Raw genomic sequence first — 17,779 nt, 5'->3', positions numbered from 1 at the left:
ATGCCCAAAACACTGGCGCTAAACCAACCCAAAACCTAGACGCACACTGGACAACGAAAAACCCCAAAACCAAAACACGATACATCACCAAACGTAACAACCAACAAGCCCGCACATACACCAGTGGGCAAAACGAACTTAAATAACACCCATCCCAAAACCCCAACAAGGAACAGGTGAAAACATTTAGACAAAAACAAACAAAAAGGAAAAAGGGATCGGTGGCAGCTAATAGACCGGCGACAACGACCGTCGAGCGCCACCCGAGCAGGAAGGGGAGCCACCTTCGGTGGTATTCGTGACACATGCCCCATTCAAAAAATGTAGAACCAGGAATAGATAAGCCCTTGGTTCACTCCAGACCTGTCTGCCCTTGACCAGCACAAAAACATCCTGTGGCGTTCTGCATTAGCATCGAATAGCCCCCGTGATATGCAACTTTTCAGGGAAGTTAGGAACCAATATACACAGGCAGTTAGGAAAGCTAAGGCTAGCTTTTTTAAACAGAAATTCAAAAAAACTCAAAAAAGTTCTGGGACACTGTAAAATCCATGGAGAATAATAGCACCTCTTCCCAGCTACCCACTGCTCTGAGGCTAGGAAACACGGTTACAACCGACAAATCCACTATAATTGAGAATGTCAATAAGCATTTTTCTACGGCTGGCCATGCGTTCCACCTAGCTCCCCCTACCCCGGTCAACTGCCCGGCACCCTCCACAGCAACCAGCCCAAGCCCCCACCATTTCTCCTTCACCCAAATCCAGATAGCTGATGTTCTGAAAGAGCTGCAAAATCTGAACCCCTACAAATCAGCTGGGCTAGACAATCTGGACCCTCTCTTTCTAAAATGATCTGCCGAAATTGTTGCAACCCCTATTACTAGCCTGTTCAACCTCTCTTTCATATCATCTGAGATTCCCAAAGATTGGAAAGCTGCCGCGGTCGTCCCCCTCTTCAAAGGGGGAGACACTCCAGACCCAAACTGCTACAGACCTATATCTGTCCTACCCTGCATCTCTATAGTCTTCGAAAGCCAAGTTAACAAACAGATTACTGACCATTTTGAATCACATCGTACCTTCTCCGCTATGCAATCTGGTTTCCGAGCTGGTCATGGGTGCACCTCAGCCACGCTCAAGGTCCTTAACGATATCATAACCGCCATCGATAAGAGACATTACTGTGCAGCTGTATTCATCAACCTGGCCAAGGCTTTTGACTCTGTCAATCACCACATTCTTATTGGCAGACTCAACAGCATTGGTTTCTCAAATGATTGCCTCGACTGGTTCACAAACTACTTCTCTAATAGAGTTCAGTGTGTCAAATCGGAGGGCCTGTTGTCCGGACCTCTGGCAGTCTCTATGGGGTGCCACAGGGTTCAAATCTCGGGCCGACTCTCTTCTCTGTATACATAAATGATGTCGCTCTTGCTGCTGGTGATTCTCTGATCCACCTCTACGCAGACGGCACCATTCTGTATACTTCTGGCCCTTCTTTGGACACTGTGTTAACTAACTAATACAACTCTCCTTCCGTGGCCTCCAACTGCTCTTAAACGCAAATAAAACTAAATGCATGCTATTCAACCGATCAATGCCCGCACCTGCCCGCCCATCCAGCATCACTACTCCGGACGGCTCTGACTTAGAATACGTGGATAACTACAAATACCTAGGTGTCTGGCTAGACTGTAAACTCTCCTTCCAGACTCACATTAAGCATCTCCAACTCAAAATTAAATCTAGAATCGGCTTCCTATATCGCAACAAAGCCTCCTTCACTCATGCTGCCAAACATACCCTCGTAAAACTGACCATCCTACCGATCCTTGACTTCGGCGATGTCATCTATAAAATAGCCCCCAACACTCTACTCAGCAAACTGGATGTTGTCTATCACAGTGCCATCCGTTTTGCCACCAAAGCCCCATACACTACTCACCACTGCGACCTGTACGCTCTCGTTGGCTGGCCCTCGCTTCATACTCGTCGCCAAACCCACTGGCTACAGGTTATCTACAAGTCTCTGCTAGGTAAAGCCCCGCCTTATCTCAGCTCGCTGGTCACCATAGCAGCACCCACTCGTAGCACGCGCTCCAGCAGGTATATCTCACCGGTCACCCCCAAAGCCAATTCCTCCTTTGGTCGCGTTTCCTTCCAATTCTCTGCTGCCACTGACTGGAACGAACTGCAAAAATCACTGAAGCGGGAGATTCCCATCTCCCTCACTAGCTTTAAGAACCAGCTGTCAGAGCAGCTCACAGATCACTGCACCTGTTCATAGCCCATCTGTATACAGCCCATCTATCTACCTCATCCCCATACTGTATTTATTTATTTTGCTCCTTTTGCACCACAGTATCTCTACTTGCACATCCATCTCCATTCCAGTGTTTAATTGCCATATTGTAATTACTTCGCCACCATGGCCTATTTATTGCCTTAACTCCCTTATTTGACCTAATTTGCACTAACTGTATATAGACTTTGTTTTCTTTTTTTCTACTGTATTATAGACTGTATGTTTTCTTCATTCCATGTGTAACTAACTCTGTGTTGTTGTATGTGTCTGCTTTATCTTGGCCAGGTCACAGTTGCAAATGAGAACTTGTTCTCAACTAGCTTACCTGGTTCAATAAAGGTGAAATAATTAAATAAAAAATGAACATACTTTGGTGCGAAAAGTGCAAATCAATCCCAGAACAACAGCGAAGGACCCTGTGAAGATGCTGGAGGAAACAGGTTCAAAATTATCTATATCCACAGTAAAACGAGTCCTATATCGACATAACCTGAATGGCCACTCAGCAAGGAAGAAGCCACTGCTCCAAAACCGTCATAAAAAAGCAAGACAACGGTTTGCAACTGCACATAGGGACAAAGATCGTACTTTTTGAAATGTCCTCTGGTCTGATGAACACCATCCCAACCGTGAAGCACGAGGGTGGCGGGATCATGTTGTGGGGGTGTTTTGCTGTAGGAGTGTCTGGTGCACTTCACAAAACAGATGGCATCATGAAGTAGGACAATTATGTGGATTTATTGAAGCAACATCAGTCAGGATGTTAAAGTTTCGTCGCAAATGGTTCTTCCAAATGGACAATGACCCCAAGCATACTTCCAAAGTTGTGACAAAAATGTCTTAAGGACAACAAAGTCAAGTTATTGGAGTGGCCATCACAAAGCCCTGACCTCAACCCTATAGAAAATGTGTGGGCAGAACTGAAAAAGTGTGTGCGAGCAAAGAGGCCTACAAGCCTGACTCAGTTACACCAGCTCTGTCAGGAGGAATGGCCAAAATTCAACCAACTTATTGTGGGAAGTTTGTGGAGGGCTACCCGTACCGTTTGACCCAAGTTAAACTATTTAAAGGCAATGCTACCAAATACTAATTGAGTGTATGTAAATTTCTGACCCACTAGGAATGTGATGAAAGAAATAAAAGCTGAAATAAATATTTTGAAATAAAACTATTATTCTGACATTCACATTCTTAAAATAAAGTGGTGATCCTAACTGACCTAAGACAGGGATTTTTACTAGGATTAAATGGATATATATAGGCAAGATGCAGTAGATGGTATAGAGTACAGTATATAAATATGAGATGAGTAATGTAGGGTATGTAAACATATAAAGTGGCTAGTGATACATTTATTCCATAATTTTTTCCATTATCGAAGTAGCTAGAGCTGAGTCAGTATGTTGGCAGCAGCCACTCAATGTTAGTGATGGCTGTTTAACAGTCTGATGGCCTTGAGATAGAAGCTGTTTTTCAGTCTCTCGGTCCCCGCTTTGATGCACCTGTACTGACCTCGCCTTCTGGATGATAGCGGGGTGAACAGGCAGTGGCTCGGGTGGTTATTGTCCTTGATGATCTTTTTGGCCTTCCTGTGACATCGGGTGGTTTAGGTGTCCTGGAGGGCAGGTAGTTTGCCCCCGGTGATGCATTGTGCAGACCTCACTACCCTCTGGAGAGCCTTACGGTTATGGGCGGACCAGTTGCCGTACCAGGCGATGATACAGCCCGACAGGATGCTCTCGATTGTGCATCTGTAAAAGTTTGTGAGTGTTTTTGGTGACAAGCCAAATTTCTTCAGCCTCCCGAGGTTGAAGAGGCGCTGCTGCGCCTTCCTCACCACGCTGTCTGTGTGGGTGGACCATTTCAGTTTGTCCATGATGTGTACGCCGAGGAACTTAAACCTTTCCATCCTCTCCACTACTGTCTCATCGATGTGGATAGGGGGCTGCTCCCTCTGCTGTTTCCTGAAGTCCACAATCATCTCCTTTGTTTTGTTGATATTGAGTGTGAGGTTATTTTCCTGACACCACACTCCGAGGGCCCTCACCTCCTCCCTGTAGGCCGTCTCGTCGTTGTTGGTAAGCAAGCCTACCACTGTAGTGTTGTCTGCAAACTTGATGATTGAGTTGGAGGCGTGCATGGCCACGCAGTCGTGGGTGAACAGGGAGTACAGGAGAGGGCTGAGAATGCACCCTTGTGGGGCCCCAGTTTTGAGGATCAGCGGGGTGGAGATGTTATCTACCCTCACCACCTGGGGGCGGCCCGTCAGGAAGTCCAGGACCCAGTTGCACAGGGCGGGGTCGAGACCCAGGGTCTCGAGCTTAATGATGAGTTTGGAGGGTACAATGGATGTCAGGTTGGGTGGAGGTGATATGGCCCTTGACTAGTCTCTCAAAGCACTTCATGATGACGGAAGTGAGTGCTACGGGGCGGTAGTCGTTTAGCTCAGTTACGTTAGCTTTCTTGGGAACAGGAAAAATGGTGGCCCTCTTGAAGCATGTGGGAACAGCAGACTGGGATAAGGCTTGATTGAATATGTCCTTAAACACATCAGCCAGCTGGTCTGCGCATGCTTTGAGGACGCGGCTGGGGATGCCGTCTTGGCCTGCAGCCTTGCGAGGGTTAACACGTTTAAATGTTTTACTCACGTTGGCTGCAGTGAAGGAGAGCCTGCAGGTTTTGGTAGCGGGCCATGTCAGTGTCACTGTATTTTCCTCAAAGCGAGCAAAGAAGTTGTTTAGTCTGTCTGGGAGCAAGACATCGTGGTCCGCGATGGGGCTGTTTTTTCTTTTGTAGTCCGTGGTTGACTGTAGACCCTGCCACATGCCTCTCGTGTCTGAGCCGTTGAAGTGCGACTCTGCTTTGTCTCTATACTGACTCTTAGCTTGTTTGATTGCCTTGTGGAGGGAATAGCTACACTGTTTGTATTCGGTCATGTTTCCGGTCACTTTTCCCTGATTAAAAGCAGTGGTTCGCGCTTTCAGTTATGAGCAAATGCTGCCATCAATCCACGGTTTCTGGTTGGGGAATGTTTTAATAGACGCTGTGGGTACAACATCACCGATGCACTTGCAAATAAACTCGCTCACCGAATCAGCGTATTCATCAATGTTGTTGTTCGACGCTATGCGGAACATATCCCAGTCCACATGATCGAAGTTGAAGTGTACCTATGATGAAAATTACAGGCCTCTCTCATCTTTTTAAGTGGGAGAACTTGCACAATTGGTGGCTGTACATACTTTTTTGTCCAAGTGTGCATACACATATATATGTATATATATATACATTATATACATACGTATATATATATATTTAATATATACAGTGCCTTGCGAAAGTATTCGGCCCCCTTGAACTTTGCGACCTTTTGCCACATTTCAGGCTTCAAACATAAAGATATAAAACTGTATTTTTTTGTGAAGAATCAACAACAAGTGGGACACAATAATGAAGTGGAACGACATTTATTGGATATTTCAAACTTTTTTAACAAATCAAAAACTGAAAAATTGGGCGTGCAAAATTATTCAGCCCCCTTAAGTTAATACTTTGTAGCGCCACCTTTTGCTGCGATTACAGCTGTAAGTCGCTTGGGGTATGTCTCTATTAGTTTTGCACATCGAGAGACTGACATTTTTTCCCATTCCTCCTTGCAAAACAGCTCGAACTCAGTGAGGTTGGATGGAGAGCATTTGTGAACAGCAGTTTTCAGTTCTTTCCACAGATTCTCGATTGGATTCAGGTCTGGACTTTGACTTGGCCATTCTAACACCTGGATATGTTTATTTTTGAACCATTCCATTGTAGATTTTGCTTTATGTTTTGAATCATTGTCTTGTTGGAAGACAAATCTCCGTCCCAGTCTCAGGTCTTTTGCAGACTCCATCAGGTTTTCTTCCAGAATGGTCCTGTATTTGGCTCCATCCATCTTCCCATCAATTTTAACCATCTTCCCTGTCCCTGCTGAAGAAAAGCAGGCCCAAACCATGACGCTGCCACCACCATGTTTGACAGTGGGGATGGTGTGTTCAGCTGTGTTGCTTTTACGCCAAACATAACGTTTTGCATTGTTGCCAAAAAGTTCAATTTTGGTTTCATCTGACCAGAGCACCTTCTTCCACATGTTTGGTGTGTCTCCCAGGTGGCTTGTGGCAAACTTTAAACAACACTTTTTATGGATATCTTTAAGAAATGGCTTTCTTCTTGCCACTCTTCCATAAAGGCCAGATTTGTGCAATATACGACTGATTGTTGTCCTATGGACAGAGTCTCCCACCTCAGCTGTAGATCTCTGCAGTTCATCCAGAGTGATCGTGGGCCTCTTGGCTGCATCTCTGATCAGTCTTGTCCTTGTATGAGCTGAAAGTTTAGAGGGACGGCCAGGTCTTGGTAGATTTGCAGTGGTCTGATACTCCTTCCATTTCAATATTATCGCTTGCACAGTGCTCCTTGGGATGTTTAAAGCTTGGGAAATCTTTTTGTATCCAAATCCGGCTTTAAACTTCTTCACAACAGTATCTCGGACCTGCCTGGTGTGTTCCTTGTTCTTCATGATGCTCTCTGCGCTTTTAACGGACCTCTGAGACTATCACAGTGCAGGTGCATTTATACGGAGACTTGATTACACACAGGTGGATTGTATTTATCATCATTAGTCATTTAGGTCAACATTGGATCATTCAGAGATCCTCACTGAACTTCTGGAGAGAGTTTGCTGCACTGAAAGTAAAGGGGCTGAATAATTTTGCACGCCCAATGTTTCAGTTTTTGATTTGTTAAAAAAGTTTGAAATATCCAATAAATGTCGTTCCACTTCATGATTGTGTCCCACTTGTTGTTGATTCTTCACAAAAAAATACAGTTTTATATCTTTATGTTTGAAGCCTGAAATGTGGCAAAAGGTCGCAAAGTTCAAGGGGGCCGAATACTTTCGCAAGGCACTGTATATATATGTGTATATAGTATATACACTGCTCAAAAAAATAAAGGGAACACATCCTAGATCTGAATGAATGAAATATTCTTATTAAATACTTTTTTCTTTACATAGTTGAATGTGCTGACAACAAAATCACACAAAAAATATCAATGGAAATCAAATTTATCAACCCATGGAGGTCTGGATTTGGAGTCACACTCAAAATTAAAGTGGAAAACCACACTACAGGCTGATCCAACCTTGATGTAATGTCCTTAAAACAAGTCAAAATGAGGCTCAGTAGTGTGTGTGGCCTCCACGTGCCTGTATGACCTCCCTACAATGCCTGGGCATGCTCCTGATGAGGTGGCGGATGGTCTCCTGAGGGATCTCCTCCCAGACCTGGACTAAAGCATCCGCCAACTCCTGGACAGTCTGTGATGGATGGAGCGAGACATGATGTCCCAGATTGGATTCAGGTCTAGGGAACGGGCGGGCCAGTCCATAGCATCAATGCCTTCCTCTTGCAGGAACTGCTGACACACTCCATCCACATGAGGTCTAGCATTGCCTTGCATTAGGAGGAACCCAGGGCCAACCGCACCAGCATATGGTCTCACAAGGGGTCTGAGGATCTAATTCGGTACCTAATGGCAGTCAGGCTACCTCTGGCGAGCACATGGAGGGCTCTGCGGCCCCCCAAAGAAATGCCACCCCACACCATGACTGACCCATCGCCAAACCGGTCATGCTGGAAGATGTTGCAGGCAGCAGAACGTTCTCCACGGCATCTCTAGACTGTCACATGTGCTCAGTGTGAACCTGCTTTCATCTGTGAAGAGCACAGGGCGCCAGTGGTGAATTTGCCAATCTTGGTGTTCTCTGGCAAATGCCAAACGTCTTGCACGGTGTTGGGCTGGAAGCACAACCCCCACCTGTGGACGTCGGGCCCTCATACCACCCTCATGGAGTCTGTTTCTGACCGTTTGAGCAGACACATGCACATTTGTGGCCGGCTGGAGGTCATTTTGCAGGGCGCTGGCAGTGCTCCTCCTGTTCCTCCTTGCACAAAGGCGGAGGTAGCGGTCCTGCTGCTGGGTTGTTGCCCTCCTAGGTTCTCCTCCACGTCTCCTGATGTACTGGCCTGTCTCCTGGTAGTGCCTCCATGCACTGGACACTTCGCTGACAGCGTAAACCTTCTTGCCCCAGCTCGCATTGATGTGCCATCCTGGATGAGCTGCACTACCTGAGCCACTTGTGTGGGTTGTAGACTCCGTATCATGCTACCACTAGAGTGAAAGCACCGCCAGCATTCAAAAGTGACCAAAACATCAGCCAGGAAGCATAGCAACTGAGAAGTGGTCTGTGGTCACCACCTGCAGAACCACTCCTTTATTGGGGGTGTCTTGCTAATTGCCTATCATTTCCACCAGTTGTCTATTCCATTTGCACAACAGCATGTGAAATGTATTGTCAATCAGTGTTGCTTTCTAAGTGGACAGTTTGATTTCACAGAAGTGTGATTGACTTGGAGTTACATTGTGTTGTTTAAGTGTTCCCTTTATTTTTTTGGGGCAGTGTAGTATATATTTATAAAAATATTAATATCATACAGTGGACACCTAAGCCTATAGGCCTTTGCATGCAATGCCCTGATACATTTAGTGCTCAAATCTCTGACAGCTGAACCATGAGGTCGACAATTATTGTTTTAGAAAAGTAGCCTAAACAAAACCTGTTAAGTTTTAGGCTGGAAAGTTTTACATATTCTACACATCGAAACACATGGAATTATGTTTTTGTAATTTGTTTTCGGCTGTTTTTAAGGACAAGTAAATGTGGCTCATTTGGTCAACATCCCTTGTTTATTGATGGCGCTGGCTGCAGCAGTTTGTATCTGAATGCATATGGATGTCCATTACATTTCTCAAATATCCAGTAAATTAAAATCTTCCCAGTCATGTTGTCCAGCGCCAAATTTTCCTAAAGGAAACTGAAATGGCATATTGTTTTTTGGAAGATTTAGAATATTCACATGAAAAGTTGTCGTCAGTTGAATGGAAACCTAGCTATAGGCACCCTAAAGACTCTGGCAAGGGTGCTAGTCCAGTGTCACTTTGATTATGCCTGCACATGGTTCACCTGCAGGCCCAAACATCTAAAGAATAAGCTACCAGCCAAACAAGCTTGTAAGAACTGTACTTAAACTCCTCCCTCATTTTTTCGTCTCTGTAATTTGTCTGTTTCTCTGTAATGTGTCTGTATCTCTGTAATGTGTCTGTATCTCTGTAATGTGTCTGTATCTCTGTAATGTGTCTGTATCTCTGTAATGTGTCTGTATCTCCGTAATGTGTCTGTATCTCTGTAATTGTATATGTATTTATGTCAAAAATAGGGACCTCAATGGAAGTAAGTCCCCAACTTTATTGTGTAATCCTGGTCACTTTGTGTAAAAAACTTTTTTTAACTGACAAATAAAATCAATCAATCAAGCCAAACTGTGCATAATTGATAAATGGAAAGAGACTTCTGACATTCGGAGACTGTCAAGCCTTCGATACTGAGTAAGCCTACACGGTAGGGAGGGATGTGTATTTTCTGTTTGTTGAGATTGACCAAGTCTATTTATTGTTGAAAACGCAAACCATGATATTGAATAGCTCAAAGTCGGTATGCTTTGTTTTTTGGTTGTGTGGTGCATTGGCACAGAAACCTGTTGGTGGAAAATCAACAGTACAAAGGTAGGGTCATGTGAAAAATGTTGGAACTTTGGGGAGGGAGGCGCTTTTTTTCTTTAATGCCACTTTGAGTTATACCAGCCCCCCCCTTAATTCCGATCTGTCCGTAATGGGTTAGGGAGAGAGAGGGAAAAGGGGTAGAGACCAGGTGAGTCTCAATTCTTTGATGTAGTCTCCGCTACCTATTTGTTCTTTCATCTGAAAGGGATTGAATAGTTGAAAGCAAATAAAACATGCTTTGAGGGAGAAAGGAAGGGTATATATAGATTTTTTACCTTTATTTACCAATGCAAGTCAGTTAAGAACAAATTATTATTTACAATGATGGCTTACGAACAGTGGGTTAACTGCCATTTTCAGGGGGCAGAACGACAGATTTTTACCTTGTCAGCTCAGGGATTCGATCTAACAACCTTTCGGTTACTTGCCCGAAAAGTGAGGGAAAAGTGAGCATTAAAGGGGCTGTGTCCCAATCATTAACTTTCTTTCCTCGCCTCTTCCCCTAGTCTCCTTGTCTTCATTGGTGATCCCTAACCTGAAAGAACTGGACATGTGAAGTCATGATTGCAGTCAGTCTGATAGAAATTTAAAACAAATGGCCATAGTGGAAAGCTAAAGCAGTCTGTCTGTGTTCCTGTGTCCCCCAGGTTTCGGCTTTGTGACCTTTGAGAATGAAGACATGGTGGAAAAAGTGTGTGAGATCCACTTCCACGAAATCAACAACAAAATGGTATGTATGTGGACAACATATACAGTGTGTGTGTGGACAACATGTACAGTATGTGTATGTGCGAGTGTGTGTGGGTGTCAGTGTTGATGGCGAGGAGTGTGTGTCTTTGTGCAGAATATCTAAAAGTATTAGCTTTCATCTCCAGGTGGAGTGCAAGAAAGCCCAGCCCAAGGAAGTGATGTCACCGACGGGTACGGCTCGAGGTCGTGCCAGGATTATGCCCTACGGCGTGGACGCTTTCATGCTGGGGATCGGCATGCTGAGTAAGAACAGAACATCAATAACACGGTCATGTTGCCACCACTAAACACTGGAACCATATTCACAAAACGTCTCTGAGTAGGGGTGCTGATCTAGGATCCGTTTTGTGTTTTGAATTCACAATGAATACGATTTACATGATATAACCGGGGAGACCTGATCCTAGATCAACACTCCTACTTAAAGAAGCTTTATGAGTTCAGGACCAGTACTGGAGAGCAGGGCTAAAGAGATGGGAGGAGAGGTAGAGGGAGAAGGTGTTTCAGTGGAACTCAAGTAAGCCATGGCCCACAGTGAAATCATTGTCTCTTGCTCCACCTACAGTTATGGCAACAGCATGGTACAGAGTTGTAGTGCTAGTTGCTACATGCTACATGAGATCTAATATGAAAGCATTTTCATCTCCTTCAGCCTTGATCAGCCATATCCTGATGGGTATTTATTTGTCTCTCTCTTCGCAGGCTACCCAGGCTTCCAAGCAGCTACGTACGCTAGCCGCAGCTACCCTGGCATCGCTCCTGGATACACCTACCAGTTCCCTGGTAGGAACATCACTCTCTGTCACATTGATTCATGGAGAGGTTGAGTTACAGATGTACAGACGACTTGAGTCTGTTATTCATCCAAAGATCTGCCTAGGAAACAATGCATTGGCCTAGTGATCCAAACAGATACATATTGATGTTATTTTTATGTTAGTTGATAAACATATACACACACACCTACGCTTTATACTCCATATATAAGCACATATAGCAGAGTATCTGGCTGCTTGTAGATTTCAGAGAGTTGTATTTAGGATTTCTCATCCTCCTCTTCCTGGTCTTCTTCTCCATTTCCCCTCCCCTCTCATGGTAAAAGTAATCTTGCAATCTGTTAAAATGTGCTGTACTTCTATCTCCCTCCCCATCGCCTAATTTTCTCCTTCTTTCATGTCCACTCTCCCCTTACGGCTCTTCCTTCCTCTACTTTTTCCTTACCACCCTTCTCCCCTGTAGTCTCTTCACTGTAAATTGCTTTCTTGTGTGTGTTCTCCTGTGTGTGTGTGTGTGTGTGTGTGTGTGTGTGTATGTGTGTGTGTGTGTGTGTGTGTGTGTGTGTGTGTGTGTGTGTGTGTGTGTGTGTGTGTGTGTGTGTGTGTGTGTGTGTGTGTGCGTGCGTGCGTGCGTGCGTGCGTGCGTGCGTGCGTGTGTGTGTCAGTAGGCACATGGATGGTGTTTGTATTAAAAAAGCGCTCTCTTGACATTTCTGTTCTAGAATTCCATTTAGAGAGGACCCCCCTTCTGACATCACCCCACCCCTCTGAGCTCACAGGTCAGTGACTCCTCTAAGATCTACAAGCAGCTCTCTTTCTCTTTATTTGCAAGGCAACAGCGCAAGCCTGGAATGGTGTAATGGCCCTCCTTTTCCAATCGGGAAGAGTTCAAGCCTAATAACTTTAATATAAGCGCAACTTTTGCAACAACAAAAAATATTGATGATCATGGAATTGACCGCAGCAATATAAAGCTTGGATATTTTTTGCATGGTTTCACCAACTACCTGACGATGAATGGTTTGGTGAACTAAATTCGCACACTGCCAAACACTGTGAAATTGTCCCTCTCTCCTCTGTCCCTCAGCCATTCCACTGTCAGCCTACGGACCAATGGCAGCGGCAGCAGCAGCTGCTATGAGAGGTAAAGATAATTCTCCTTCATCATTCTGTTTGTGTCTGTCTGTCGTCCATGTGTATGTGACTGACTGACTGTCTCTCTCTCCCCTCTCCCTGTCTCTCTCTCTCGGTTTTTCTCTCTCTCTCTCTCTCTCTCTCTCTCTCTCTCTCTCTCTCTCTCTCTCTCTCTCTCTCTCTCTCTCTCTCTCTCTCTCTCTCACACTCAGGTTCCACCCAGTCACGTAACTCAGGCTACCTGGGCACCAGCAGCCCTGGGCCAATGGCTGACCTGTATGCAGCAGCAAGTCAGGACTCAGCAGTCAGCAGCTATCTCAGCACAGCCAGTCCTGGCCCCAACTCAGGATTTGGCCACGGTCTCGGGGTACGTCACTATCACTGAGACAGAACAGGGTCGTTGTGTTCATTAGGGCAAACCATAGCAAAATGATTTGCAATGGAAAATGAGCATTTCTTATTTGACAAGTCCAGGTAGTCCTTCCTTGCTTCAGTCTGTTTTGTTCCTTTTGGTTCCTAATGAATACAACCTAGGGTTGGAATATCGCAAAGAGGGATCTATAAGAATCAGCTAAAGGAGCCCGCTTGGTGGCATATATATGTATCTGATGCTAGGGGAAACCAGGGGTTTGCTTACCAGTTTAATATGGAAGTGTAAAGCTGCCAAAATTCGATTTATTTGATAATGACAAATCACTGCACTATTTGCAATTTTGTTTAATCATCTCCTTTCTGAATTTCAAAATATCTACCAGCTGCACTCTCTAATAGTCTGTGTGTCTCTCTTCTTTCTCAGGGTCCTCTGATCGCAGCCTTTACCAACGGGTACCACTAAGTAGATTCAGCCAATCACCGGACACGGAAGGAGGTTTCTTCTGCTGACGAGCCAATCAAACTGCTGTGTGCCTACCCATGGCACAATCCAATTGGCAGCCACAGGTCAAACCCCACCCCTGGCTCCCTCTGAATCCACCCACCGACTGAAGAAGATATTTTATATTTTAGACTCCTGTATCTTGTATTACTGTACTAATATCACTTCCTCTTCTCAGTCCCCCCTTGTTTCTTCTATTCTTTACCTTCACGTAGGTTTATTTAATTAGATTCCAATGCTGTTTCTTTTTAAAAATATTGTTCTGACAGAAAAATACATGTGAAAAGAACGACTGTGGGTTGCGCTCATGGCAAACACAGATTCTGTCAGATATATTTTTACTTTATATCTGAGGAATTTCTATTTAATCACAATGTTTTGATTTATTGTCTGCTCCTTTGACCTCCCTTTAATGTGTTACTGAGGTGAGATGGAGAGAACGAGGAGAATAGAGGGGTAGAGAGAACTGAAATGGTGTGTGGGATTGGGTCTCCTTGTCAAAAGGAGTTCCTAACCCATTTTAAACAGTGGAAGAACAAAGAAATGATGTCCCAGGAAACATGAAAAGAAAACTAAAATGTATATTTTGATAGTTTTTAAAACAAAACATTTGTAATATTGTTATTAATATTGAACGTAATGGTGATAATCGGTAAGGTATTTTATTCCGTAATTGGTTTTGAAAGGAATATTTTATTTCCTTCCTGTAAAATATTGTATATAGAGTTTGAGGGGGGGTTGTACTTTGATTGGCAGGTAAGGTTACTATTAATCGTTCGGGCGCCATTTAAACTGGAAGTCTTTTTAACTTCTACTTGAAAGTGGCTATCCCCTAAGCATTTGTTTAGTGTTTAGGCCAACAACATGCATGAGCAGGGTTGAAGACTAGATGATATTTGTAAATAAGTCGGAATGATAAGATCCTATTCATTAGAAATTGGTTTCAGAGATGATCCAAAAGTAACAACAAGAGAACACGCTTGAATTTACATGCGGTTGAGTTTCATTCCGTGTCTTACTGTTAACATTTATTAACTGTAGTGTGTGAATTCCAAATCTGCATTTTGTCATACAGCGCTACAACAGAGTTATTTTTGATGTGTGCCAGTAACCGGTTTCTATTGAATCGTGCCCCTTAAAGGCACAGTCTTATCACGTCACATGAACATAAAAATATAATTACTTGAATGGGGATTTCCATTCTAGTAATTCTAGTTATATGGACATGACATCCACGTATCCCTCAGAAGAACTTGAATTGGAACAGATGATTGGATAAGGAAAAACTTAAATGAGGCCCTGTTTTTTTAATATATTGGCTATGGTGAGGGTGCATGGGTGGGGTTAAGGGGGATTGGTGGGATATATTTTGTGCTATTTTAGGTATATTTTGCGCTATTTTCCTTCATTATGTTTTTTCTTTCTTTCTTGGTGTTCAATGTACAGGTCATATGGACCATAGAAACAAATGAAGGACTTACTTAACAAAGCAATTGACTCTTAAAATACTATTACATCATGGTTGTATTTGTCCTCTGATGACTTTTGAAAGTGCGAGTGTCATTATGTGTGAAAGTGTGTTTGTGTGTGAGTGTTTGTGTACACGCACAATAGTGAGGTGAAGTATGGAACTAGCTACATTCGACAGTTGAGATGCATTTTTAAAATTTTGGTACAGCCATTTTGGTACTGATATGTTTGCCTGGTTCCATTTAGTCTAACACCCCGCACATAGGGACTAGGGCTAGATATATCCAAATAGAATAGGGCCTCTGTCCCAGTCAGTACAGAAAATAGGTATACACAGACCAGTAGCTGGAAGGGAGGAGGAGACAGAGTGTCAAAGCTATTTCAATGAGAATCACATGAATTTTGTATATTTTCCTCAAAGTCTTCCAATAAACATGAAAAAGAATCTCCCATTTTGAACTGGCTAGTACTGCCCTTTTCCGACTGGCTGGGTCACTACACAAAACTACTGCTGGACACGAACACTGTAACTTTTTAACTTACAAAAAGCAATAAGTTATTTTTTACCTTAGAAATGATAATGATATTAATAGCAATATGAGTATTGATAATTCCATGGCATTAAGACTTATTTTCAGAACAAAAAAAACTATATTTTTCTTTTGTACGATTTCGTTCCCCATGTACAATAATGATTCAGTGATTTTTAAGACACTGGTGTTTTTTGTTTGTGTTGATGCTTTCTTCAGGGTCGGGAAAGGGGCAAGGCCTTGGTTGTTAAAACTCCAAGGTCTTTACCAACACTGTAACTAAACTTTTATTTGGACTGTTCCCCGCCCGCTTTGTCATATGTATTTCTTATTTTGTTCTACTCTGGAAATTTCAATTTTACAATTCCTAATAAATTATTTTAAAGCATTCCACTGAGATTGTGGTTCTGTTTGTTTTTCTGAGAGTTCGAGACTAAGTTGTATGAAAGCAGATTAATACCAAAACAAATATTTTGATTCAAATTTGTATTTGTTTTCGCATGGATCTGCTTCCATAAATGTAGGTATAACATAAATAAATATTGAAGGAGAGACATTCTTGAATATTTATTTTTGTATATATGCTTTTATACCTTTTATGTATTTTGACGGTTGTCCTATTGCAAGTTATACAATGCGTTATTGGGTCGCAGTGTTGCAATTTTATTTTAGAATGTCTTGAAATTTGATATTAACTTAATCCTGCAGAACAGGTACCATGACATGTCAACATGTGCTTAGCTACAGTGTCATCTAGACGGTTGTGTCATCACTCTCAGGGACTGATGTCATTTGTACTAGCCTCTAGTAAGCCCATCTATAGTAGGAGGAGAATATAAATGTATGGGAAGAATTAGCACATATATTTTGGCAGGACTACAGCACCACATCTGACCTTGGCAGTGTCACAAAGCAAATCATAATAATAATATGTAACATTTTTACTAGGTATATTTGTCCTGTTTCGTGCCTACTGAACATGAGCTGGGTGTGCTCAAGGTGGGCTGAAACAGAAGCAGTAGGGTTGGCTATTCACCCTTGTGTATTGATTGCAGTGTGAGTAAATGTTGTTTGTGAGTGTGGGGAATAAAGTGTTGTACATTTACCAAACTGTCATTTGGGGATGCTGGAGATTCCAGTCTGTCTGTAGGTCTATGTGTGTGAGAAAGAGGGATATTAATGTTAACCACAGCAAATTAGGTCTAGTCCTGATCTCTCTTCTCCCTCCTTTCTCTTGCCTGGGGAGGGGGGTGAGGTGTGTGGGGGTACAGTCCTCCTCACGCCTAATCCCACAACTACCTCCCTTCTTCAGACCTCTCACACAGTTTCGATCAGTTCCAGGAAGCTTGACAACCTTTACTCCTTCACTGGCTATTCCATTGTTCCTTTGTCAAAGTCTGATTTTATACCCTTTTTTCGTCTTGAGTGGGACTTTTACTTGTACAGTGTTTCCTGTACCATCCCTGAAGCTCCAGGGTTCAAGGTCATTTGGCCATTATTTTTTTCTTCGTTTTTTTTTTTTGGGGGGGGGGGGGGGGGGGCTGAGATTTCTTTATCTCTCTCTGTCCTACCTTTCCATTTGTTTTTGGTCGTCGTTTTGTGGCTCTTCTCTCTTTTTCTCTCTTTTGGCTGTTTTCTCTCTCTCCTGCCGTTATCTGTTGCTCATACCATGGCCCTCTGGTTCTGGAGCTGATAAGAGGGCATTTGGGAGCTAAGAGTTCCATAAATTGGAGTGCAAACTTTGACATACTGAGTTTTATGGGGAAACAGCATCCTCCACCTCCAGTCCACAATTACCTGTAGCTAACAATCCTTTCCAGCTTCTGCCCCGCTTACCCAGTCAAATCAAATCATATTTGTCACATGCAACGAATACAACAGGTGTAGACTTTACAGAGAAATGCTTACCATTAAGCCCTTAACCATGCAGTTAAAATAAAAATAAGTGTTAAGTAAAAAAAATAGATAAGTAAAAGATAACAAATAGTTAAAAGGAAGCAGTTAAATAACATTTCAAATCGTCTGGGTAGAAGCCTTTTGGACCTAGACTTGACGCTCCGGTACCGCTTGCTGTGCGGTAGCAGAGAGAACATTATGACTAGGGTGACTGGAGTCTTTGACAATTTTTAGGGTCTTCCTCTGACAGTGCCTGGTATAGAGGTCTTGGAAGGCAGGAAGCTTGGCTCCAGTGATATATTGGGCCGTACGCACTACCCTCTGTAGTGCCTTGCGGTCGGAGACCGATCAGTTGCCATACCAGGAAGTGATGCAACCAATGC

At 43.4% G+C, this 17,779-nt stretch overlaps 1 protein-coding gene across 2 annotated transcripts in view; it reads left to right on the top strand.

Moving 5' to 3' along the window:
• Positions 1 to 15,897, top strand: part of LOC110528278 (RNA-binding protein Musashi homolog 1) — a 46,512-nt gene extending 30,615 nt beyond the window's left edge. The window contains exons 8-14 of one of the 2 annotated variants that reach the window (XM_021610213.2): positions 10,614 to 10,696; positions 10,842 to 10,959; positions 11,419 to 11,499; positions 12,215 to 12,271; positions 12,580 to 12,636; positions 12,839 to 12,993; positions 13,423 to 15,897. In XM_021610213.2, coding sequence (XP_021465888.1) covers positions 10,614 to 10,696; positions 10,842 to 10,959; positions 11,419 to 11,499; positions 12,215 to 12,271; positions 12,580 to 12,636; positions 12,839 to 12,993; positions 13,423 to 13,461 — 590 coding nt within the window. In that variant the 3' untranslated portion in view covers positions 13,462 to 15,897. The remainder of the gene's footprint in view (positions 1 to 10,613; positions 10,697 to 10,841; positions 10,960 to 11,418; positions 11,500 to 12,214; positions 12,272 to 12,579; positions 12,637 to 12,838; positions 12,994 to 13,422) is intronic. The other variant, XM_021610214.2, reaches the window with a different exon arrangement.
• The last annotated feature ends 1,882 nt before the right edge of the window (positions 15,898 to 17,779 follow it).

Source organism: Oncorhynchus mykiss, chromosome 7, assembly GCF_013265735.2.
Source record: "Oncorhynchus mykiss isolate Arlee chromosome 7, USDA_OmykA_1.1, whole genome shotgun sequence".
In the NCBI taxonomy this organism is placed as follows: Eukaryota; Metazoa; Chordata; class Actinopteri; order Salmoniformes; family Salmonidae; genus Oncorhynchus; species Oncorhynchus mykiss.
This window is presented reverse-complemented; position numbering and strand designations above follow the sequence as displayed.